The 25,000-nt window shown below is 41.6% G+C and overlaps 3 protein-coding genes across 14 annotated transcripts in view; 1 reads left to right on the top strand and 2 right to left on the bottom strand.

Annotated features, from left to right (window-relative positions):
* LOC126996005 (thioester-containing protein 1 allele S3-like) overlaps positions 1 to 1,565 on the bottom strand; it is a 54,536-nt gene extending 52,971 nt beyond the window's left edge. For all 4 annotated transcript variants that reach the window (XM_050855986.1, XM_050855984.1, XM_050855987.1 and 1 more), the window contains exon 1: positions 1,433 to 1,565. The gene's annotated coding sequence lies outside the window, so the exon portion shown is untranslated. The remainder of the gene's footprint in view (positions 1 to 1,432) is intronic.
* A 2,818-nt stretch (positions 1,566 to 4,383) lies between these two features.
* LOC126996004 (cysteine-rich with EGF-like domain protein 2) lies at positions 4,384 to 18,089 on the bottom strand. Of its 5 annotated transcripts, XM_050855983.1 has the most exons (9): positions 17,983 to 18,089; positions 15,432 to 15,653; positions 15,144 to 15,290; positions 14,494 to 14,691; positions 13,814 to 13,975; positions 13,171 to 13,321; positions 12,548 to 12,643; positions 5,182 to 5,368; positions 4,384 to 4,529 (listed from the first exon to the last, which is right to left on the bottom strand). In XM_050855983.1, the coding sequence occupies exons 2-8, from the start codon at positions 15,633 to 15,635 to the stop codon at positions 5,220 to 5,222; spliced, it is 1,107 nt and encodes a 368-aa protein (XP_050711940.1). In that variant the 5' UTR covers positions 15,636 to 15,653; positions 17,983 to 18,089; the 3' UTR covers positions 4,384 to 4,529; positions 5,182 to 5,219. The 5 variants fall into 5 exon arrangements, with proteins under 5 accessions (XP_050711940.1, XP_050711938.1, XP_050711935.1 ...); XM_050855981.1 differs by having other exon boundaries at positions 4,384 to 5,368; XM_050855978.1 differs by lacking the exons at positions 4,384 to 4,529; positions 5,182 to 5,368 and adding an exon at positions 7,300 to 10,481.
* A 6,022-nt stretch (positions 18,090 to 24,111) lies between these two features.
* The window catches only part of LOC126996001 (translocation protein SEC63 homolog), a 43,719-nt gene continuing 42,830 nt past the window's right edge, over positions 24,112 to 25,000 (top strand). For all 5 annotated transcript variants that reach the window (XM_050855975.1, XM_050855977.1, XM_050855976.1 and 2 more), the window contains exon 1: positions 24,112 to 24,274. In XM_050855975.1, coding sequence (XP_050711932.1) covers positions 24,151 to 24,274 — 124 coding nt within the window. In that variant the 5' untranslated portion in view covers positions 24,112 to 24,150. The remainder of the gene's footprint in view (positions 24,275 to 25,000) is intronic.

Genomic DNA, 25,000 nt, shown 5'->3' with positions numbered 1-25,000 from the left:
GAGGAATGAATAAGTAATAGTAGGAATAAGTAATATGAAGAGCAAACATATAAGAGAAATATATATGGAAGAGAAGAAAAGAATCACCCCAATATAATAATTTAGTACCGTTGATGTTATGGCTGACAAAACAACAATAACGACGGTCTAGAATAAGTAAAAGGAGTGAATAGGAAGTAGATAAAGAGATAAGAGAGAGGAAAAGGAGTAGATAGCCACCCAAATATAATAAGTTACCGTAGTACTGATGTTATGGCAGACAAAACAAGAGAAAAAAAATGTATGGAATCCTTATCGTTTACGACTCAAACAAATAAAGTGGGAAGGGTATGTAAAGGCCTAAGGCGGAACAAAGGACTAAAAAGCTTCAAGACAAACAGGTATAAGGTAAACAGGTAAGAGGCTCAGGTGTGTGGGCGGTAGGTGTGGGCGACAGGTGTGTGTGGGTGGTGAAGGCCTCTCTCAGCTCATGGCCCGCACACACACACACACACACGCACACACACACTATATTGCTGGCTTATCTACCTAATCTACCCTCATTTACCTGCCTACATACATATTTAAATACAACCCCTCCCCACTACACACACATACGCACACACTCTATTGTTATCTTGTTTCCTTATCTACCTTTAATTAGCTCTCATTTACCTACCTATCTACTTACATACAGCCTCTCCCACCTCACATACGCACACACTCTATTGTTATCTTGTTTCTTTATCTACCTTTAATTAACTCTCATTTACCTACCTATCTACTTACCTACAACCTCTCCCACCTCACATACACACACACTCTATTGTTATCTTGTTTCTTTATCTACCTTTAATTAACTCTCATTTACCTACCTATCTACTTACCTACAGCCTCTCCCACCTCACATACGCACACACTCTATTGTTATCTTGTTTTCTTATCTACCTTTAATTAACTCTCATTTACCTACAACCTCTCCCACCTCACATACACACACATACGCACACACCTTAATACATATTCAGAGAGGGACAAAAAAATTATCTTTCGTCACTACCTATTTGTTTTTCCTTCGCTTTCACCATCACCACCATCACTACCACTGCAGCTACATCACCACCACTGCTACTTCTAATCACCACCACCACCACTACCATCATTTCAACTACCTACTCTTTCATCATCATCTTCGTCATCACCACCCCGTATCGCTTCCACTTGTCATCACTGTCATATCAAGTGTAAGTCATCACCATTACTCATCATCATCATTATGTTCCTGTGCACAACCACCCTCTTCATCACCACTATTTAAACACCACCAATCCCATCACCACCACCAACAACAAAAACAAGAACATAATGAAAGTTAGAAGAGAGAGGGAGATGCTTTTCTCTCCACGTGTCCTTTCTCTCCCTCCCTCCGTCTTCGCCTTCGTCGTGTACCCACCTGGAGGTCGCCCCTTGCAGAGCCTCACGTCCCCTGCCAAGGAGTCAAGGAAAGGAACAGCTAACAGGTGGTAACAGAGGCAAGGAGTCGAGCGGCAAACAACCTCTCACTCTCACAGCTTGATTCAGACTGACTCGTTTAAATCTCCGCTTCCGAGTCCCCGTTTTCTTTACCCCCATATTCCTCATTTTTCCTCTATTTCATTCATTATATCGCTTCTCGTTAACTTCAATGGCCTGAAACACCTTCCATACATGATAGAATTGACTCATTTATCTGTTTTCGTGTTTTTTCAATGGTTACGGGCTTTTAAAGTGTATGGAAGTTGGCCCTCCGATTCCCCGTTTTCTATACCCAAATACTCCTCATTTTCCTATTATTTCATTCATTACAGCGCTTCTAGTTAACCTCAATATACTGAAACGCCTTCCACATGAGATTAATTTGACTTATACTTCGGTTTTCGTGCTTATTTCAACGGTTACGAAGCTCTGAGATGTTTAAGAAAGGGATTTTGTTTTCCCTGTGTGACGCCGCCCAATCAGCTCCCCGTATGCCCTGCCCCTTCCCGTGACGTCACAGTTCGTCCCCAGCCACCCACTCTCTTTGCACCCTCCTCCCCCTGTGTCGTCACGCGTTACTCACCCCGTACCGTTACCCAACACCCCTGCAGCGAGTCGTGAGTGAAGCAGATCGAGTCCCCAGTCCAGTGTTACCAGATTATCGTACTCAACGCAGCGTATTTTCCTGTTTGACCAATAACTATTACGGAAAAGCATCAATAACTAACGATTTTAACAGTAATACAGAGATGATGTTGATTGATAGTTCATTGTTGCAAGTAAACAACAAAGGAGAAGGGATGACGTTAAAAGAGAATGAGCAAGTTAGTCCGCGATATGCTAAAAGGAGAGGGATGCTGTTTTTTTTCTGTCTTGTTTTTAGATAAGGGAAAGAGGCCAAGAGTAAGACAATAATAAAAAAAAAGCTCACAAAACACCGAGAGGAAGATAGGCTGGAGGATAATCAAGTTTTGCTCGTAATAGGACAAGAGCTAGGAGAGGGTTGTTCCTTTCCTGTTTTCCAGATAAAGCAGAGAGAAGGTCAAAACCAGAATGTTAAACTTGTCTTGTTATTTTGAGGGGGATTCTAACCTTTTTGTTGTGCCATATAATTTTTACTTTAGTTATTTTGAGGATTTATTATACTTTTGTGTGTCCAGTTTATTTTTGAGATATTTGTTTGAGTGTTTACTGTAATTTTGTATTTGTGTGATTTATTTATCTTGCAACAATAAACTATCAATCAATCTTACAAAACGCTGCTCCCCTCCCCCCCAAAAAAGGACCCAGAGGAAGATATTAAAAGAGAATAGTCAAATTTACCCGTAATAAGACAAGGGGAGGGGCCGGGATGCTGCTTTCTATTCCTTGTGTTCAGATAAAGGAAACAAAAAGAGGGCGAAACCAGAATGAAAAAAAATGAGAAAGACGCTGCTCCCACAAAAAGAAGACCGAGAGGAAGATATTAAAAGAATGATCAAGTTAGCCCCATTATAAGGGGTCTTGATGGCTGCCTCGCGTCCCTTGAGCTGCCGCGGGACACGGCTGACCTACTGCTGCCTGCTGCCGAGGGGTAAAGAATGTGAGAGGCCCAGCAGGATACCGCGAGAAAGTGTCAATAGTGGAGGCAAGGTGTCGTCGTGCGGGAGAAAATGGAGCTGGAACTTCATGGGAGTGTTTTTAGTGAGCTTTTTTTTGTATTCTTGTTTTGCCTTTGTCCTCTCTCCTTTATCTGAAAACAAGAATAAAAGCAGCATTTCCCTCCCCTTTTTAACTCCTGGTCACTCTTTTTTGACATCTTCATATCTCTGTATAATTGTTAAAATCGTTAGTTATTGATGTTTCTCCGTATTAGTCATGGGTTAGAAGCCGGAAAATCAGAGGTGGGCAAGTGCGGTACTTAGTGCGGTAGTACCGCATCACAAAAAAGTACCGCACTACCGCAAAATTTCTGAAAATACTGCACTACCGCGGACCGCACTAAAAAATCCTGCGGTACTTTTTTGCGGTAGCCTACATAGAAAACAATCGAAGACGACATTTGCAGCGCGACATGCTCACTTTTTTTTTTCAGTGAATCGGACTTAATCAGTCAGTCAGTATCAGTCATCAGAATCAGTGATTCAGTCATTCTGACTTCTCAGTTATTGTTCAAAATTAAATACTTAACAGACTAAACTACGTAGTTTAGTCTGTCTATTATATTATTTGAAATATGATAAATATTGAATAAATTGATTCCAAAAGTTCATTTGTAGCTGTTTGATTTATCATTGCTTTTATTTTGGGAAAATCTATTGTAAATTAAGGCATTTGTACTATTTTAAGCACGATTCCTTTGTTTGGATAGCCAGGATAGGCAATGAAGTATTTTTTATTTTGACTACCACTACCGCAGTACCACACACCGCGTACCGCACTGGGAAAGAAAAAAATGGGACCGCACTACCGCAACCGCACTACGGAAAAAGTACCGCACTACTGATTTTTCAGTACCGCGCCCACCTCTGCGGAAAATACGATGTGGTGAGTACGATAATCTGGTAACACTGGTGGGGTGGTGCAGTACTGCTTCACTCACGACGCTACAGTTGGCGGTTCTTTTTATTTTCTTACAGGGTAACAAAAATAAAATACATGGATAAATAAAAGTCCACTGGCGCTGCACCTGCAGATGAAGTATAGTATAATAATTCCAAAACGAAGGGACAGTCATTTGTAGGGGTTTGGTACTTCCCTCGATGGTGTTCAAGTCGTAGGCAGGAGGAAACACTGACACAGGAAACTGGATAAAAAAAATATCCGATAATTAAGATCAGCTTTCTCGTAGGTGTTCGACGTGGATTTAAAGTGTTCATCATTGGTTAAGGAGAGAGAAGACACATTCAATAATTGTCACAGTGAATTTATTTTAATATCAATGTTGGACAACTGTTGGTGGCAGGAACAGGGAACCTTTTCTGGCTTTTGGCGCCACAACACTTTGACGGCTCCTCCTCCATCCTCAATTCATCTTTGGTACCTTTATTGTCATTCTGTATTAATAACGTAACCAGAAACTTACTTAGCAAAATGCCTGAAAATATCTTGAAAAAATATTCTAAAGGAACTACATAGCAAAATAAGGCTTATTGTGTGCAATAATCTTAAAAATGTTGACGGTGTTTATCACAGTTTTTTCCTCTCTCTCTAAAGCAGTCACAAATTATCATAATTATGCTTTTTGTGCAAAGCTTTCCTGAGAAACTAAATGCCTGAAGTAAATTCATTATAAAAGCAAAAACTATAGAATGAAATTAATGAATGAACAGATTTTTCAAAACATATTAGCACCATGCAGCAAGCATCATAATTATGAACTACATTTATTGAACACATTCATGTTAGTTAATAAATCTTTCAGTTCTTCCATCTGCATTCAGTCATCACATTTGTAAAAAGCCTCTTCAAAATTAATGAAACCTTTTGCAACAGCTTGCACCTGCCCTGCTACTAGTGTGAAGACCATCCCGACCACAGCAGCAACATGAGTGAATGACACACACACACACACACACACACATTGGCAAACATATTCTTTAAGTTCTAGACAAAAAAGAAAATCAACTTAAAACAGCTGATCATGCTCTGTGCTAAAAATTTCCCTCTCATCGTTACACTGTGCTGACCCTGGAATAAGTTACTCACATATGCCCACACACTGACACACGCTGGTGCACACCCGGTCATAGCTCCTCCTTGGCCTGAGTCTCCTCTCCTTGTAAGCTGCCGTCTGGGTTTTCTTTGTCTGCTTCCTCAGCCACCTCCTTCTGAGACTCCTCACTTACTTTCTTTTTTTCTTCTTCCTCTCTCTTCTCCTCTAGCAAATCCTCATCTGGAAAGGGGAACAATTTCATAATTTAGTGACATTACCTGTTGCAGATATATCAGTACTCACCAGTTATCAAATTAGGTATTGTTTTTGTCCTCTTGTTTATTTTTCTTACTTAACAATCTTTTTTTTCCATATCCACGTCGGGTCCTCATGTGAATGCTGTTGGGGTCTATCATTTTTTTCCTTGATGCTCTTTCACGGCTCTCAATAATAACAAAAATAATAATAATAATAATAATAATAATAATAATAATAATAATAATAATAATAATAATAATAATAATAATAATAATAATAATAATAATAATAATAATAATAATAATAATAAATGAGGTAATTCCTTAAACTAAAAAAATCTTGTTTAGTCCCACTTTTTTGGGGGTTGGGGTAAGCTTACAATCTGTCCATCCATTATTTACATGTGTCTGTTGCATTTTATATCCCCATACAAAAGAAATACTTGAGCTCAGAATAAACTGTAATAAACTGTACGACTTCTATGTAATGAACTGAGCTACTGCAGTGATGGTACTTATTATTGGTTACTTACTAGTCTACACTAACCCATATACAAACACTGACTGACCAGCACTGTAAACCAACATAGGGCATCATTTCTTTTTTTTACAACAAAGGAGACAGCTCAAGGGCACAAAAAAAGGAAACAATAATAAAAAAAAGCCCGCTACTCACTGCTCCTAAAAAGAATCCAAAGAGGTGGCCGAAAGTGTTGTCTTGTATTGCTGTTACTATAATCTCCAAGCGCTGCAGGATATGGACTACTGTGAGGGATGAACAGCTCTCTTCACATCTACTCTTCCACACCCACCCACCAAAACACCCATAACCCACCCTCACACCCACATGAAAGTGTTGTCTTGTATTGCTGCTACTATAATCTCCGAGCACTGTAGGATATGGTCTACTGTGAGGATGAACAGCTCTTCACATCTACTCTTCCACACCCACCCACCAAAACACCCATAACCCACCCTCACACCCACATGAAAGTGTTGTCTTGTATTGCTGCTACTATAATCTCCGAGCACTGTAGGATATGGTCTACTGTGAGGGATGAACAGCTCTCTTCACATCTACTCTTCCACACCCACCCACCAAAACACCCATAACCCACCCTCACACCCACATGAAAGTGTTGTCTTGTATTGCTGCTACTATAATCTCCGAGCACTGTAGGATATGGTCTACTGTGAGGGATGAGCAGCTCTTCACATCTACTCTTCCACACCCACCCACCAAAACACCCATAACCCACCCTCACACCCACATGAAAGTGTTGTCTTGTATTGCTGCTACTATAATCTCCGAGCACTGTAGGATATGGTCTACTGTGAGGGATGAGCAGCTCTCTTCACATCTACTCTTCCACACCCACCCACCAAAACACCCATAACCCACCCTCACACCCACATGAAAGTGTTGTCTTGTATTGCTGCTACTGTAATCTCCGAGCACTGCAGGATATGGTCTACTGTGAGGGATGAACAGCTCTCTTCACATCTACTCATCCACATCCACCCACCCATAACCCACCCTCACCCACACTCACACCCACATGAAAGTGTTGTCTTGTATTGCTGCTACTGTAATCTCCGAGCACTGCAGGATATGGTCTACTGTGAGGGATGAACAGCTCTCTTCACATCTACTCATCCACACCCACCCATAACTCACCCTCACCCACCCTCACACCCACATGAAAGTGTTGTCTTGTATTGCTGTTACTATAATCTCCAAGTGCTGCAGGATATGGACTACTGTGAGGGATGAATACCTCTCTTCACATCTACTCATCCACACCCACACCCACCCACCCATAACCCACCCCCACACCCTGACCCACACTCACCCCCACCCCGACCCACACTCACACATCGCCACGGAGGTAAACTTCAAGAAAAAGGGACATACACATTCCTTCCATCTTATAATATCATCATAGCCTACATAATATAAAAAGAATTCACAGACATGAAAATGCATTCTTACCTTGTGCTGAACAGACATAGCATTATTACTATTATTATCATCATTATTTATCAGCATTATAAATTGTTTGGAGAAAGTTCCAAGGCTCTCAAATTTGCCGGATGGAGTGAAGGATGCATGAGGGTTGCGGAAGGGTGATGAGGCGGTAGATGGATGAGGTAGGCAGTGACAATTAGTGGATGATGAACTGGAGGATGTGTAGGGGTGAGGGAGGCATTCAAGGTGAGGTGGTGATCAGCGAGGGATGCGTATGGGAGATGTGAGGGTGATAGAGTGATGCGTAGGTGAGGGACACTGCAAGGGAGAGGGTAATGGAGGGGTCTAGTGGTAGGGTCAGGGGTGATGGAAGGGTCTGGTGGTAGGGTCAGGGGTGATGGAAGGGTCTGGTGGTAGGGTCAGGGGTGATGGAAGGGTCTGGTGGTAGGGTCAGGGGTGATGGAAGGGTCTGGTGGTAGGGTCAGGGGTGATGGAAGGGTCTGGTGGTAGGGTCAGGGGTGATGGATGGGTCTGGTGGTAGGGTCAGGGGTGATGGAAGGGTCTGGTGGTAGGGTGAGAGGTGATGGAAGGGTCTGGTGGTAGGGTCAGGGGTGATGGAAGGGTCTGGTGGTAGGGTGAGGAATGCAGACAAAGTGGAGGGCTAATGAATGAGGATGTGGTGGAACAGGAAGGGGATGTGGTGGGTGGTGGAGTGTGAGCTGGTCGTGATGTAAGGGAGGGTGGAGGAATGGGTGAAGGTGTGGGTGGAGGTGGAGGTGTCAGGGTGGAGAAAACATCCTTGGCATAAACAAACTCACACATGTACTTGAATAAACTAAGACAATATGCACACTTTCAATAATGATAATAATAATAGTAACAGTAATGATAATGATAATAATAAACAAGAATATTATTTTCACATCAACAATCCCACATATGTATTCAGTAAAGTCTCTATGATGTTGATGCTACACCAGTGATCCATGTGAGCTGACAGCAAGACACACACACACATTATGTTTGGTGTAAAAATACAATGATCTTCTCTCATCGATCCTTCTATTCTAACTTCCGGCGCCACGCACAGAGTAGGCGGCAACGTGTGGAATGAGTGACTCTAATGCCCTGATGTCTATAAATCCCAGCATCGACGCCTTGTACGAACATCACCTTTGAGCGCTGGCTTTGTCTCCACTTATGCCTCAGTACAACACTCAGATCTCAGCATCCTTATTGGCAGGCTGAACTTTCTCTGACATCCTATGTTAAGAAGATAAAAAATAGCTAATGTAACTAAAAGAAGCACTTCTTTTATGGTAACCGCTGACTAGAAATGTAGCACAACACCACGACACACTTTGTGCAGGCAATGAAAGAACTTGAGGTGCACCACCAAAGAGCTGCTGCATGACTGTACTCCCTAAACATGATGATCCTTTGTTGTCATGCAGTAAAGTTTTTTCTCCAGTTTATCATCATCTGTCTCCAGCTCCCCATATTCCTCCCTATCCTGCCGTTGTATCCAGCATAGACCAAGCCAGGCTGTCCATTTATCACCTGTTAAATTGCTAAGCCCCAAGATATGTATGGCAGCACTTACAGATTTGACCAACCTATATTTCAGTGACTACCAAATTTGTACAAGAATACTCTCCTGACCAGTCATACCAGTTCTGTCATTTGTATTCCTAATTGACATTAGCAGTGCAAAATACACATGTAAAAAAATTATTTACGTAGCATTGAGATTCACTACCAAAACCCTTGGTCAGTGTGCCCGTGTTCGTGTGCGCCCCAAGAAACATACATACACATTCATCCTCTTCCCTCCCTCTCTCAGGCCAACTCAAGATGACGGTCCCATCAAACAACTACAGTATCGCCAATGACAACCACTTAATGCGACATGAGAAAAAGTAAAACTACTTCACACACACTTCCATCATGGTAGAAACAATTTCTCATGTCAACACTGTGACTGAAGTAGAAGGTGACACTGGAGTGCTGTGTGTTTGTGTGACAAGACCCAGTATGGACATAAAACACCTACAAGCGTATTTTGAAGTGTTTCCATAAGATATATAATACTAATTTCAGCACTGATAAATCAATCGGCAATGAGCAATGGTTATAGTGTAAAGCTTCTAATCTCACCAATTCAGACTAACATGTTTCATGAATATATTCTCTGCACACACTATAATGCTACTCTCCCTTACCAAAACCCGCGGGTGGTCCAAGAGCGTACAAAACTCTCCACCCCAACACAGCTAAAACCAGACACTGAAACCACTACTTCATCTTACCAACTAATCACACATAAGCCTTCAACTTCAGCATAACTCAGTACATAACATACACAGAATTCAATTAGTAACTGAATAGCTTCTCTGTGGCCATCCTCCAGCAACCATCAATAACTTATGCATGACAGCCGATGCTTAATGCCTGAGAGGAGAAGAGAGGTGGCAGTAAAAACAGCAAATCCATACAAGAGTGGTGAGTCCTGATCTATTTTTTTGTGCCTAGTGTTTTCACCGACTCTCCTCCACCCAACATTAACACTCATTCTAATGGACTAGTTGGGAGGGATAGGAGGGAAAGGCAGTCTGTTAATCATAACCCCAAGTGAAGCTTTTTGGTAATAGGATTAGACTAATGGAATACTAAGGGAGGGAAAGACAATTTGTGAATTAAAACCTTACTGAGGCCTTTCCATGATGGGGCCATTCTTACAGGCTAATTTGAAAGGGAAGGGAAGGTCAGTTTGTTAAATTAGTATGTTTAGAGAAGCCTTTGAGTGCTTGGATCAGAATGTTTGGAGTAAGGTCTTAGTGGATCACGTCAGTCCGTTAGAATGAGGCACAAAATGCTTTCTAGACCTCTTAATTGGTCATGTCCTGCGGCGCGAACAAAGATGCCGGCAGTTCGGGGGTGACGGGGGGTGGCGGGGTGTCCTTGAGGTAGTACTCTGAGAAGCTGATGTAAACAGCCACGCTAAGGCCAACGATGGCAGCGATTACAGTGTTCTTCTGCAGAATGATGCAAGTGGCCAGGGTCAGGCCGCCATAGGTGACGTAACGTCCAAACATCATGTGTTTCTCGCGGACCTTCGCACTGTTGTCTGCAACAAGCATTGCCATCAACAGGAGGAACACACAGACAAGCTGCTTCTTAACTCTTATATTATAATAATAATCAAGCTTGTTATCTTAACATGAAATTCCATCTTGTAGTTGAGATTGGAAAGTCCAAATTCATTACAAGGAGGCAACTCAGCAATGACTCTTTAGAAACAAAACTTATAATGCCTCTATTCATTAACATTAATGAAGACTTGGTGAAAGACTGAGTACGTAGATCACAACTGTGTGTGCCGACACTACAGGTGTTGCAGACATCAACATTACCTCATGCTGGACAGAAAACAAAGACAGACGAGAAAATCAATTGTAAGAAAATTAATGAAAACAAGTTTCTGGCATCCGACAAGTTATAAAAACTTGTATGATTAGCGACCCTTGAAATAATATTTGAATACAGAAAAAGCAGAAAAAAGTGTGGGTATAATAAAGATAAAAAGAGGAAGAATGAAGAATACAAAAATTACAGTAACTTGCTGGTGAATGAATGAGCTCTTTAAATGTGAGATGAGGATTGGAACACTGAAGAGATGAAGAGAATGACAAAGTGAGAGGAGTCAGATGTGAAGGGAGAGTGTGATGACAGAAGAGCCACAGTCACTCCCTTGAAGAAATTAAAAGATGAAGAACAGAATTAAAAAGAAACAAAACTTCTAAGAGATTACTGTCATATTTTGTCCTCTAGACAAATTTCATTGTATCAACTCTGAGCTTTGACAGACTGCATTTCGCCCCTCTCCTCCCTATGAGTGTGGTTACTGGTACATAACAAATTACGCTCAAAACATACAAAACATCCTTGACATATTCTTATGAAGTGTCACCCCCGATGCATGCACATAAAGCACTGTAGTCTACATGAAGCAGCTGCCGGCACAAGCACATGCACATGCACATGCTGAGTAAATGGCAGGTTGATGCAAGGCCTGAGCTCCGCCAAGGCTAACATGACAGGGAAACTTAACTAGTCACTACTTTTTGCTGATGGAAGAATAATATTAAGCCAAAATAAAGTTTTTCAAGGAGGCACAAAAAGCTAAATGTAAAGTAAAAAGTATATAAAATGTCGACCCTTTTTTAATTACTGAATTTTCAAGAGAAAGTCATATTACAATGATACCGTGGCCATGCTGAATACCATCCTGTAGCAACAGTCCAAAAATAACTAGATAAAAATGGAAATTATTGTGATGAATAAATTACACTGAAATACATGGCTGAGGAATGCAATCTACATGAGTCACCACATCAGGAATGGTTTGAGATTATATGACCATCCATCACATGACTATTATTGAAGGGAAGAGTGGAACAAAGAGCAAGGGTGAACATCCTCAAGAGATTCACTGGAAAGACATCATTCTTTCATTCATCACCACTGTTCTCTCCTCTCAGCAGTATGGCCTCCCAGCCTCACTGAATCTTCCTCTATCTGCTTAGAAGTGGAATCTTATACTATTGGCCTCTGGTATGCTCCTCATTCTTCACCTGGTCTATTTCATCCTCGACACAGATGGCTCTTGACATGATCACCTCCACAGGTCTCACCTTTCATCTCTCCTGATCATGTCTCACAAGCCTTCACATTCAGATAGCAAGGCAGCACTAGGATCTCTTAATGAAGGCTCTTTATAACTGCCATATACAAAATTTTATTGATTATGACTTTGAACTCTAGCCTTCAGTTACTCTTCAGCACCTCCTCACTGCATCTGTCTCCCCAATTTTAGGTGTTATGTTGGGACCAGCACATAATATAGTCAGACCAAAAACACATACATTTGCTAAAAATCTCTTGACTCACTCCTACTGCATGGGTCAACAACAACAAAAAAAGTATTTTAGTAACTAAAAGTCTCACTTCCATGGAACATCAAACCACACCAGAACACTTAACTCATATCAACATCGATTGTGTAGAAAATGCAGAACATTCAAACATATCTACTGAGAGAAAGAAAGCATTACGTCAGCAAGCAACAGGTGACTGGCATGCACTACTCTGACCACCATGCAGGTGTGGACAGGTGGGAGAGCTGGTACTCACCTACACACATGTCCTTCTCCAAGATAAATCCCTCGGCACATTTATTGCACATGTCCGGGCCATCACCGTTGCACCCGTCGCAGGCCTTGTCACACTCTGCAAAGATGGTGATGTAGATGATGAACATGCCATTGGATATATAAGTTAAGTCTCACCAATAAGGCACCAAAAACTTTCACAGGCTTCCTAATGATGGAACTAGATCCTGTTACACACCTCCATTGCTGTCTGTGATGGTCATGATTCTACCCCAAAATTAACTCAGGGTGATGTCTATATATTTGACTCTTCATCCTGCTTTTGTGGGAAACAGGGTCACTGATGAGGATGATTACTATTAGCATTAAAAATAGTTTCATCCAAGAATATAAATAATTTCAAGAAAAAAATTGATAAAATTATGGGAAGAGTGAAAGTACTGTTATGATGATTTCACTGCCAACATCTGCTACACAACAAACACACCAAGAGTTGAAGAATCCAGTAAAGAGGAACCTTTATATATAAAATCCTACACTGGAAACCATCTGTAAGTATCTATAAGTATTGATGATGATGATAACTATATTTTCTGGCAGTACAATATCAATTCCTTTAAGGACAAACCCATCATCTTAACTCACCCAAGCAAGTGTACGTTCCCTCGTTGTTGACGCAGAACTGGTTGTGTTTGCAGGGGGACTTGCTGGCGGCACACTCATTGACATCGAGGCAGCCCTTCTCTGTGTCCATGAGCCAACCCTCCTGGCACGCCACACACGACTTCTGGCCCGGCTGTGGAGCAAGGAAATAGGGTGGATAGGAGCACAACCACCCATAAGACGACTAAGGAGAGACCACTACAAAGGCAACCCCTCCAAACTGAGTTGAGCTGAATCATTCCAATCATAGCTAATATCAGTCAAATTAACTTTTTTCTATATTTAACATCCTTATTTTCACTTATGGGGGTGGATGAGTTGATGAAGATGCTGGTGTCATTCATCTTAGTTATCTAAATTGGTAAAAATAACACCCATTTATCTTCATTTCATTCATTTTTCATAACTTGGGTCAGTAGAAGTTTTTCCTGATGTAAACAGTAATAAAAAGCCTGCTAAAAAGAACTCAAAAAGCTACCACAGATTACAAAATAAAGCAGCAAGGAAAAACCAGACTCAGAAACAGAAGAAAACAGGCAAAGGCATAAGACATAAAACCTATACATAAGAAGAGTTAGGCAGGGAGGGACGAGGGCTGCGCCACAACACTATGCATAACACTCACCCCACTGCAGGGCCCGTTACACGCCTTGTGGCACTTCTCACACAGGATCTTCGTGTCATCCCGGTAGGCCTGGTAGTACCCGTAGGAGCAGGCGTCACACATCTCATTGGTGTAGCCAGGGTTGCAGGAACACTCCCCACTGCCCTTCCGTGTCCCTGCGCCCTGGTGGAGTTTAAGGTATGAGTATTGAACTGCGCTAAAATTTGGGTCAGTCATGATAGAAATGCAGTCATCCTATATTTTCTCCTCCTCAGCAGTCACTCAATATAGCACCACTTCCAACAGTCATCATTCATTATGGTTGCTTTTAAGGTATTAGTAATGGGATACCCTGAAATTTAGACCAGTCATGCTAGTAATACAGTCACCCAATATATCATCATCTTCACCAGTCACCCAACACAACACCACCACCTTCATCAGTTATTAGTCATTTCAAAGCATTATTGAAGGATTGTGCTGAAATTTGGGCCAGTCATGCTAGCACAGTCACCCTACATATCCCCATCCTCACAAGTCACCAGTCATCAGTCACCCAGCACACCACCACCTCCATCAGATATCAGTCATTTCAAAACATTATTAAAGGAATGTGCTGAAATTTGGACCAATTATGCAACCAATACAGTCACCCTTCAAACCCTTCCAGCCACACCACCACCACCACCCACAGCACTAACCTTGCACTTGCCATTGCCGCCACAAGGGTTCTCGATCCCCCCTTTGCATGGGAGGCACTGCGGCCCATAGTGGTTGGGTGGGCAGCAGACCCTCAGCGTCTCCACACAGAGCCATGTGTGTAGGTCTGGCTCCTTCTCCTGCTCCCTGAACCACCAGTCCTCCAGAAGACCCTCGTGCTCCTCCGCTTTGGACTCACACTGTGTTGGGAGATTCTTATGTGAGTCTGGCGTGTTGTTGTTGTGTTGTGTGTGTACTGTGTACATGTGTGTGTTGGGGAGGAGATTCTTATGCAAGTCTAGTCAGTGCATAGTGTGTGCTTTCTTACTTGTTTGCACCAAGTAGTTTTTTCAAGCTGAAAATGTTAACTTTATCATATTGTATCAGATAATTTCTTAAACTTCTATATACTTTCATTTTGTCATGAGTTTATGAATTCTTTTGAAGATTTGATCTTTGGAGAAATAAGTAAGATTATTATTATCATTATTATTAATTTCAATGCATATGAATTTTCCTTTTGCCTCATGTATGTGATGATTTATGGCTAGTTATATATAACCAGAGCAAACTAAATTTCCTTACTATATGATAAAAATCTTAATATCTGGCTGATAAACCAACTTTGCAGTGACCATCAGCACCATCTCACCTGGTTCTTGCCTCTCTCCACGTCCTTGCACAACTTTTCTTGAATTTCAATTAATCTCACTTCAGATTTCTTGTAAGACAGCTTCTTCTCTTCCTCCCAGGCTGAGTCTCCTCCCTCGTACTTCCCTCGGGATGTTGACTCGATTCCCTGCGATAAAAAAACACAGGTTAGCTTTCTTGAGTCTTACATATTTCTGTATATATGGGTGTAGTTTCTCTCTATTTTTATGTACCTAATAAATGTTAAATCAAAACATGACCCTTTTTCCGTCCTCAGATCCCTTGTCACCTTTTTAAATGAGTCTGTCAGTACTCTGCATGATGCACATGGTGGCAGCTTGGTGGCCTTCAAGCTCTCTTTGTTGTTCTTGCTGTTCTTGGTGTTGTCACTGTTCCCTTCACCTCCAGGGGGCTTGGGAGCATCCAGCATCACCTCACTCACCACACACGTAAGCCCCACCACCAGCAGCAGAGCTACTTTAGTCCTCTGCATTGTCTGTGTCCGTCTGCCCTGAAATAGAGGAAAATATCATATGAGGGAATAAGAATGGTTAAATTTTCAGTAAACAATACGGTATAAGATTCAGAATGACGAGATCTACACAATGAGAGAGGTAAGAATTGTCTAGCTTGAGGATGCCATTTGCCGAAATCACACCAAAGAATGACAAGAATTACACAATAGGAGAGGTAAGAATTGTCTAGCCTGAGGATGCCATTTGCCAAACTAGGCCTAATGCCCAAAAATGACAAAATCTACACAATAAGAGAAGTGAGAACTGTCTAGCTTGAGGATACTGAGCTGAAATAATACAAAGGAATTTTGGTACCTCTTCCTTTGCTGTGAATGGGTGTACTTCTGGAATAACACCCATGAGTTTACCTATTCCAACTGCATGTGAGGTTAAGACTTACATCTAGTATGGCTCCCACCTATGCACATATGCATATGAATTTTCCTTTTGCCTCATGTATGTGATGATTTATGGCTAGTTATATATAACCAGAGCAAACCTGATCTGAAGTTTGTATGCGTCACTGATTATTTTCACCTATTAGGCTGACACTAGTACCAATTTTCTCTCGTCCCTTAGAGTAAGTTTAAGGCAGAATTTTAGTATGAGCATGCCCAATAATGTAGGTTGGTATGAGGGTAGGTAGTGGTGGTGAAGATAGTAGAGGACCAGATATGGGCATTTTAATAACACCAGTCATAGCCTTAACCCCCTACAGGCTTAAGTTTCACGAAGCTGCCTCATTCCTCTCCAATAATCACATCCCACCCAAAGAAAATCATCCTCATCTGAAATAGTGAGAACGAAACCTGCTCACTAAGTACATCCCCAACCTCACAAAGCTCTCCTGTGCACGCTGAAAGAAAGAAGTATGTATTTAGACATGTGAGGCCTTACTTAATTTGTGGTCTGGGAGGGTCTAAATAAGTGGAAAAAAGCCCCATCTCATTTTGGGAGAACAAAACCTGCTCACTAAGTACATCCCCGGCCTCACAAAGCTCCCCTGTGCACGCGGAAAGAAAGAAGTATTATTTAAGATGTAATGGTGAGGCCTTACTTAATTTATGGTCTGGGAGGGTCTAAATAAGTCTGATTTTGGGAGAACAAAACGTGCTCACTCAATACATTCCCGGCGTCTCAAAGCTCTCTCCGACCTCACAAAGCTCTCCTGTGCACACGGAAAGAAGTATTAATTAAGATGTGGTAATGCTGAGGCCTTACTTAATTTGTGGTCTGGGAGGGTCTAAATAAGTCTGATATTGGGAGAACGAAACATGCCCACTCAATACATTCCCGGCGTCTCAGAGCTCTCCTGTGCAAGCGGAAAGAAAGAAGTATTAATCAAGATGTGGTAACGTTGAGGCCTTACTTAATTTGTGGTCTGGGAGGGTCTAAATAAGTCTGATATTGGGAGAACGAAACATGCCCACTCAATACATTCCCGGCGTCTCAGAGCTCTCCTGTGCAAGCGGAAAGAAAGAAGTATTAATCAAGATGTGGTAATGTTGAGGCCTTACTTAATTTGTGGTCTGGGAGGGTCTAAATAAGTCTGATATTGGGAGAACGAAACATGCCCACTCAATACATTCCCGGCGTCTCAGAGCTCTCCTGTGCAAGCGGAAAGAAAGAAGTATTAATCAAGATGTGGTAATGTTGAGGCCTTACTTAATTTGTGGTCTGGGAGGGTCTAAATAAGTCTGATATTGGGAGAACGAAACGTGCCCACTCATACATTCCCGGCGTCTCAAAGCTCTCCCCATTTCATTTTCATTTCCCCGACCTCACAAAGCTCTCCTGTGCACGCAGAATGAGAGAAGTATTAATTAAGATATGGTAATGTTGAGTCCTTACTTAATTTTGGGTCTGGGAGGGTCTAAATAAGTGGAAATATGCCCCATCTGATTTTGGGAGAACCTGCTCACTAAGTACATCCCCGGCCTCACAAAGCTCCCCTGTGCACGCGGAAGGAAAGAAGTATTAATTAAGATGTGGTAATGGTGGGAACTTACTTAATTTGTGGTCTGGGAGGGTCTAAATAAGTGGAAATATACCCCATCTGATTTTGGGAGAACCTGCTCACTAAGTACATCCCCGGCCTCACAAAGCTCCCCTGTGCACGCGGAAGGAAAGAAGTATTAATTAAGATGTGGTAATGTTGGGGCCTTACTTAATTTTGGGTCTGGGAGGGTCTAAATAAGTGGAAATATACCCCATCTGATTTTGGGAGAACCTGCTCACTAAGTACATCCCCGGCCTCACAAAGCTCTCCTGTGCACGCGGAAGGAGAGAGGTATTAATTAAGATGTGGTAATGGTGGGAACTTACTTAATTTTGGGTCTGGGAGGGTCTAAATAAGAGGAGTTTCCGCGAGGGTCTGGAAGCGGCGGTGGCGGCGATCAGCTGTGCCTGTGCGTGTGTTCGTTGTGTTGACGTTTGGGGGAATTCGCTTGTGAGGGTAATTACTTTATTTTTGCGGTTTATTGTTCCTATCTACATGTTTTTGGGTCTTGTTAATAGTTTCTAGCTTTATCGTATGCCCTATCTTGCTTTTCTGGTCCCGGCTAGTTTTCTCCATGTGAGGTATATTGCTGTACTTGGCTTATTTGTCAGGTTTATCGTGATTTGCTAACTGTTTTCGGTGCTTCAAGTTTATTTTTGCTTTATGTAGGTCATGTTTTGCTTTCCTAATCGTGTGTATCTGAAGGGTTAACGAGCGACACATGAATTACACTCCGGCCAATCACACACCGACACAATCCCTCGCTGTGCCGCGGCGCCAAGTTCAAATGTTCCTCGGGTCGTGTCGGGATACAAAGGCTACTATTTACGAAGTCAGACTCCACTTAGTTGTGTACATACATAAATCTACATGGTAGTATCAGTGGGAACACCGTTTCGCTAATCCGCTGACCTGAGGACAAAACCCCTTGAAGACAAAGAAGCCCTTAGAACAAATGAGGACCCTCCAACCCACGAGGAAAAAATAAATAAATAAATAAAAAATCAGGGTAAATAGTATGGAAGCTTTGAGTCATATTTTGTATTCGTCTTTTTAGGTCACCATTTGAGAAACAACAATAACGCAGTGAAAAATCTCGAAATATACATCACAGTGCCGGGGATCGAAAGTTGACCCGGTTCGCGCGTGAGCGGGGTCACGGGGGTCATATCCACAGCGGGGGCTTGGGTGTTAGGTATAGTGCACCAGAAGTGGCCTATGGCACGGAGATCTTTGGGTTCATCGATGGCTCCGTTGGTTTGTTGTCCTGACTCCTACTAAGAAGGCCCCGGGTCGATCCCCGGCAATTATAGTCGTGTACATTTCGAGATTTAGGTCACTTGTTTTTCTTCCTCAAAATACGCAGTAACTAGGAAAACTAAGCACCTAAATTATTGCACAGCGTGTCATATTTATGAAAAATAATTACTTAAAACCAAACATAACCACTTCCTAACGGGGGAGCTTCGCCCCCCTCACGACCCCTCCCCTTGGCTTGCATGTAACCAATCCTAACATCACCTCTTTTATTCTCATTAACTGGCCCTCCCCACCAGTCCCTGACTGATGACCTGACCACGTCAGATCATTTTTGGAGGATTACTCGATTAGGACGACAATAGTTTTTCACCCTATTTAGCACTTTAACTACAAAGAGATTTTTTTCATTTATTTTCCAAGAGAAGTGAAGGAGCTTTATTTACGCACGACCTTGTCACGTTATAGACAGTCTCACAGTGCCAGCGACGGCATCATGCGTTATCGCTTATCTCTATGTAGATTAAACGTTTCCGTCCACAAACAGATAATTTAGTTTCGCTATTCGCTAATCCACCAATTAAAAGTTACCGAAAGCTATATGCTAATCACTATTTTTATTTTATTTTACAAGACATCGCAAAGACTTTCAAGGAAGCCAAAGAACTTCTGTCTCTTGCCATGGCCAAGTCTTCTAAATATGTCATACAATTTATAACTCCTGTATGCCGTCCCTTGTGACTGGCCCCTAGTGTTGTACTTTTCTCCATGTCATTGTACTAACTACACTCTGTACTGTCTGGGGTTGGGGACGGCGTGCTCCTCCCTCCTCCTTTGTTGTAGGCCTGCCTGCAACAATAAACTTATCAATCAATCAATCAATCAAATTTAGCTTAAATTTTTCGCTCTAGTTTAAATCCGTTAAACACAGACCTGAAAAGCTGAAATTCTAAGATGATGCAGCTTAGATGTAAAGTTTTCCAAAAATGTATTGGATGCCAAGATCAGATGATGAAGATGATGATGATGGTGTACACAAATAAGTAGATGAACTAATTGAATTACAAGTACAAGAGGATGGCATTCATCTTATCCTCTAGGTGGGGCCACGGGTTCTGAGCAAGCTAGAAGCACGCATTCTGGGAACAACTGCAGAAGGTCGCTGGTCGCTGTAGCACATGCAGAAGACTGCCGCACGCCACGGACCACGGACCCACTCGAAGTCCACTCTGTAGGTAGGTTACTTAACTGGCACAGGAGATACCCTTAATACCTCCATGCGTGATCATAAAGACGGCTGAAAAGTTCTGATATATTGATTCCTTGCAAGCTATTGACTCTCCACCTCACCCAATCGAGACACAGGAGAGCGTGGTCCGAGTCCGGTGTAGTTTTTGGGATAGCCTTTGCAATACCGCCCCCCTCCCCCCCCCACATCGTAGTATTCCTTTTTTTTTTTCACATCAAAGGATGCGGCTCAAGGGCAACAAAAAGAGTACAAAAAAAAAAGCCCGCTACTCGCCGCTCCCACAAAAGTATAAAGAGTAGCAAAGAGAGAGGTCAATTTCGGGTGGAGAGGTGTCTTGATATACTTTTACTTTAACTTGTTACTGCTCCATCTTCACTTTCACTTTCTTAGATGTATTCCTACTTAAACTACTTCTAATCTGTTTTTCCCCGTCAATTCTTGTTTTGGTCTCCTTTTTCTTATCTTCCAGAAGTTATATATATATAATGCTTCCTTGATATTTTCTGCCTCTGCCTTGTGTCCGAAATCCAAATAAAACACTTTCTATTCCTTGTCATCTATTCCTTGTCATCTTCATATGGCGAAAGCAAAGAGGGCGAAGAGGGATATATCGATAGAAGATAGAGAGCCGCATTTCTAAACATTTCGGCGTCTAAACACACGTAATATTATTTGACAAGGCTTTTGTACGCGCTTTGGGCATTTTCATGAGTAGTTTAATAACCCTGGTGGTATTTTGATCCCTCTTCTGTACAATGAACGTGAAGAAACGCTCATAAAACCCCGATTACTTTCCTTTCCGGCCTTTGTAAATAGCTGATAAGCGAAACTGAAGTTTCTCGAAAAACCGGCCAGCAAAGAGCATTAGGGAAAGCCATTATCCTGCAGTAGAAGGAGAATGACTAATGATAAGTCCTTATAGGCGGTGACCTGACGACCTGACACACGCTGGAATCGCCACATCGCACTAGCCCACCCCATCTCTCAGTCTTCTACCCCCCCACCCACCCACCCACACACACACGCCCATGTCCACCTCCTCACCATCCAGATTCTAGATTATAACATCCATTCCAATCCAACACTCTTCTGGCAGCATTCCCCGGCAGAAGGTAGGCTAAATCACGTTCTCATATCTTTATTTGTACTCAGTTTGTCATATTCATCCTCCAACCATGCCATTTTGCTCTCCTTGCCTTTCATTTTGCATAGTTCACCCTTTCAGACCTTTCATGATTCTTGGAACACTGGTACGCCATAACTTCTCTTCGTCCCTCTAATGTGATCAGTCTTCACGTCTCTTTCTTTGTAGTAGATTTTCGCGATCTACTCCATTATTTTAAGGTTGTCATATAATAGCCGCCCTGTGCGTGTTGGGTTAAATTAAGGATTCTCTCCAACTTTATCTTATCTATAGCCTGAATAATACGTCTTATGCCCTAGACTTTCCTATGCAAATATGTGATGACGTATGTACTGCTGTCCCTGGAAAGATGGACGCCTCGATATAATAGGATTGATTGATTGATAGTTTATTGTTGCAAGTAAAACAACAAAGGAGAAGGGAGGAGCATGCCATCCCAACCCCCAGGCAGTACAGAGTGCGATGCCCGTAGGAATCCGAACTGACTCACACTCCCTACGTAGTTATAGTTGGTGGTGTAGTTACTTAATAATAAAAAGAATGGAGCAACCTTACATTAGTCGAAAGAGGGAACATCATACAAAATGTGTACGTAGCCTATATACCCGTTTCAGAGATGCTGTGGCGAGGTTGTTTGGGAAGAGGAAGGACTTGCTTGAAAAATACTCATAACAACATCACGTACATTGATTGATTGATTGCAGGTAAACAACAAGGGAGAAGGGAGGAACATGCCATCCCAACCCCCAGGCAGGACAGAGTGTGATTATACAACTATTAATACATGTGTAGGTAGCACCATGAAATTAAAAAGATACAATGGTAGGAAGGAAAGCACAACAAGGGAGGGGGCATGAATGAATGTTATTAAACTATCTTTGTGTTAGTGGAAGGCAAAAATTAGGTAGTTAGGAGTGGTTTATAATGAGATGAGGAGGGAATTAGGACGGGAGGGAGGAATTAAGGTAGGAAACTCATTTATAACAGGAATAAATAATACTAAAAAAAACCTTCCTTATATTAAAAGAAGGTAAAAATCAGGCACATATAAATTTAGGAGTAGGGATAATAATGATAATAGTGATGTTGTGATGAGAGGAGGAGAGGGACCAAGGACACCACCCATCTCCTATATATAACATTAAACATCACATGAATAAATAACGCTAGACGAGCTTCTTTTTGTTAGTAGAAGGCAAAACAGTTAAATGTATAGGAGTGATGTTTAAATTGATATGGAAAGGGAGGAGATCGGGGCAGGAAATATAGGATAAAAGAAATACTCATTCTAACATCACAAGGATAGCTAAGTAATGCTGATAATGTTAAAAATCTTCTTTGTGTTAAGGTTTAGATGAATTTATATATGAGTGCTGTTTATAATGATATGGAAAGGGAGGATATCGAGGCAGGAAATATAGGATAAAAGAAATACTCATCCTAACATCACAAGGATAGCTAAGTAATGTTGGCAATGTTAAAAATCTTATTTGTGTTAAGATGAATTTATGAGGGATGTTTATAATGATACGGAAAGGGAGGATATTGAGTTAGGATATAGGATAAAAAAATACACATACCAACATCACATGGATAAGTAATGTTGGTAATGTTAAAAATCTTTTTTTTTTTTTTTAGGTTAAGATGAATTTATGAGTGCTGTTTTTTTTATAATGATATGGAAAGGGAGGAGATCGAGTTAAGATAGGATAAAAAAATACACATGGATAAGTAATGCTGGTAATGTTAAAAATCTTATCTGTTTTTTTAAGGTTAAGATGATTTTATGAGGGATGGTATGGAGAGGGAGGACGAGGTACGATGAGGTAGGATAGGATAAAAAAAATACACATACCAACATCACATGGATAAGTAATGCTGGTAATGTTAAAAATCTTCTTTGTGTTAAGGGTAAGATGAACTTATGAGTGCTGTTTTTAATGATATGGAAAGGGAATTTATGAGTGCTGTTTATAATGATATGGGGAAAGGGAGGAGATCGGGTTAGGATATAATAAAAAAAATACACATACCAACATCACATGGATAAGTAAAGCTGGTAATGTTAAAAATCCTCTTTGTGTTGAGGTTAAGATGAATTTATGGAAGAAGGAGTCGATCGGGTTAGGATATAATAAAAAAAATACACATACCAACATCACATGGATAATTAATGCTGGTAATGTTAAAAATCCTCTTTGTGTTGAGGTTAAGATGAATTTATGAGTGCTGTTTATAATGATATGGGGAGAGGGAGGAGATCGGGTTAGGATATAATAAAAAAAATACACATACCAACATCACATGGATAATTAATGCTGGTAATGTTAAAAATCCTCTTTGTGTTGAGGTTAAGATGAATTTATGAGTGCTGTTTATAATGATATGGGAAGAAGGAGGAGATCGGGTTAATTATTAGGATATAATAAAAAAATACACATACCAACATCACATGGATAATTAATGCTGGTAATGTTAAAAATCCTCTTTGAATTTATGAGTGCTGTTTATAATGATATGGGAAGGAGGAGATCGGGTTAGGATATAATAAAAAAAATACACATACCAACATCACATGGATAATTAATGCTGGTAATGTTAAAAATCCTCTTTGTGTTGAGGTTAAGAATATGATATGGGAAGAAGGAGGAGATCGGGTTAGGATATAATAAAAAAAAATACACATACCAACATCACATGGATAATTAATGCTGATAGTGTTAAAAATCCTCTTTGTGTTGAGGTTAAGATGAATTTATGAGTGCCGTTAATAAAGAGATGTGATGCCGAGGAGTAGAGGAGGGACGATAGGCTCTCGCTTGACCGCCACAGTGAGTTGTCAACATGGCCGGGCAGAAGTTCGAGTACGATGAGTCTGGGTCCACATTTTTCTACTTCCTGACGAGCTTCCTGGGGCTGGTGCTTTTGCCGTGCACGTTTTACTTCTGGCCGGACGGGGCGAAGGAAGGTAAGCCATTAAAACCTCCGAAATATGGACATGAGACTCAGGGACACTCCACGGATCTTTTGTTTCCTTGTCTTTTTCCTCCTTTATTCTGTCCCTGTGGTGTCTGGGTGGCCGGGGGTGGGTGTGACTGGGTGAGCGGGTGTGTGGGTGTTGGGTGAGGGCAGGGGCGGCGGGTGACAGGGTGTGGTAAGGGCTGTAGAGGTATATGGGCCAGCTAACGGGACCCCGGCCACCTCACACCAGCTGGCCATGCCTAACATCCGTCCTGCCTGGCCAAGGGTTCCCTGACTCTTCCTTGCCTTTTCACATATTTCCTTGCTTTCATTTCACGGTATATATTGGTTTACGTGCCTGGTTGGCCCGTCCATTCTCTATAGCATGATGGGGACATATTTATCCAGTAGCTATGTTCATTTTTTCATCCCTTGCACTGGTAAACTCTGGAACATTCTCCCCTTGTTGATATTTTCTCCTTCCTGTGACTCCATCAAGAGGAGAGTATCCAAACACCTCCCCTCCCAAAGTTGGCCTCTCTTTTGGCCACTTTTGAATTCTTTTTATAGGGGTAGTGTTTAGTTGATTTTTTTTTCATTATTATTCTTTATTTTTGCCCGTGAGCTGCTTCCTTTACTGTAAAAAGAAAAATATATTAGGAAACGTCTGTACGTCAAATAACTACTGGCACACCAATCCTTAAGTTGATAAATCATGTTGGGAAAACTGTGT

This window comes from Eriocheir sinensis, chromosome 9 (genome assembly GCF_024679095.1).
Source record: "Eriocheir sinensis breed Jianghai 21 chromosome 9, ASM2467909v1, whole genome shotgun sequence".
NCBI lineage: Eukaryota > Metazoa > Arthropoda > Malacostraca > Decapoda > Varunidae > Eriocheir > Eriocheir sinensis.
Note: the sequence above shows the minus strand (reverse complement) of the source record. Positions and strands in the feature narration are given on the sequence as shown.

Coding starts and splice junctions, on each gene's coding strand:
- LOC126996004 (XM_050855978.1), bottom strand. CDS start 15,635: ATGCAGAGGACTAAAGTAGCTCTGCTGCTGGTGGTGGGGCTTACGTGT. Junction 15,291..15,431: donor TGACAGACTCATTTAAAAAG/GTGACAAGGGAT, acceptor TTTTTATCGCAG/GGAATCGAGTCAACATCCCG. Junction 10,482..12,547: donor GGAGAAGGACATGTGTGTAG/GTGAGTACCAGC, acceptor TGCTTGTTGCAG/ACAACAGTGCGAAGGTCCGC.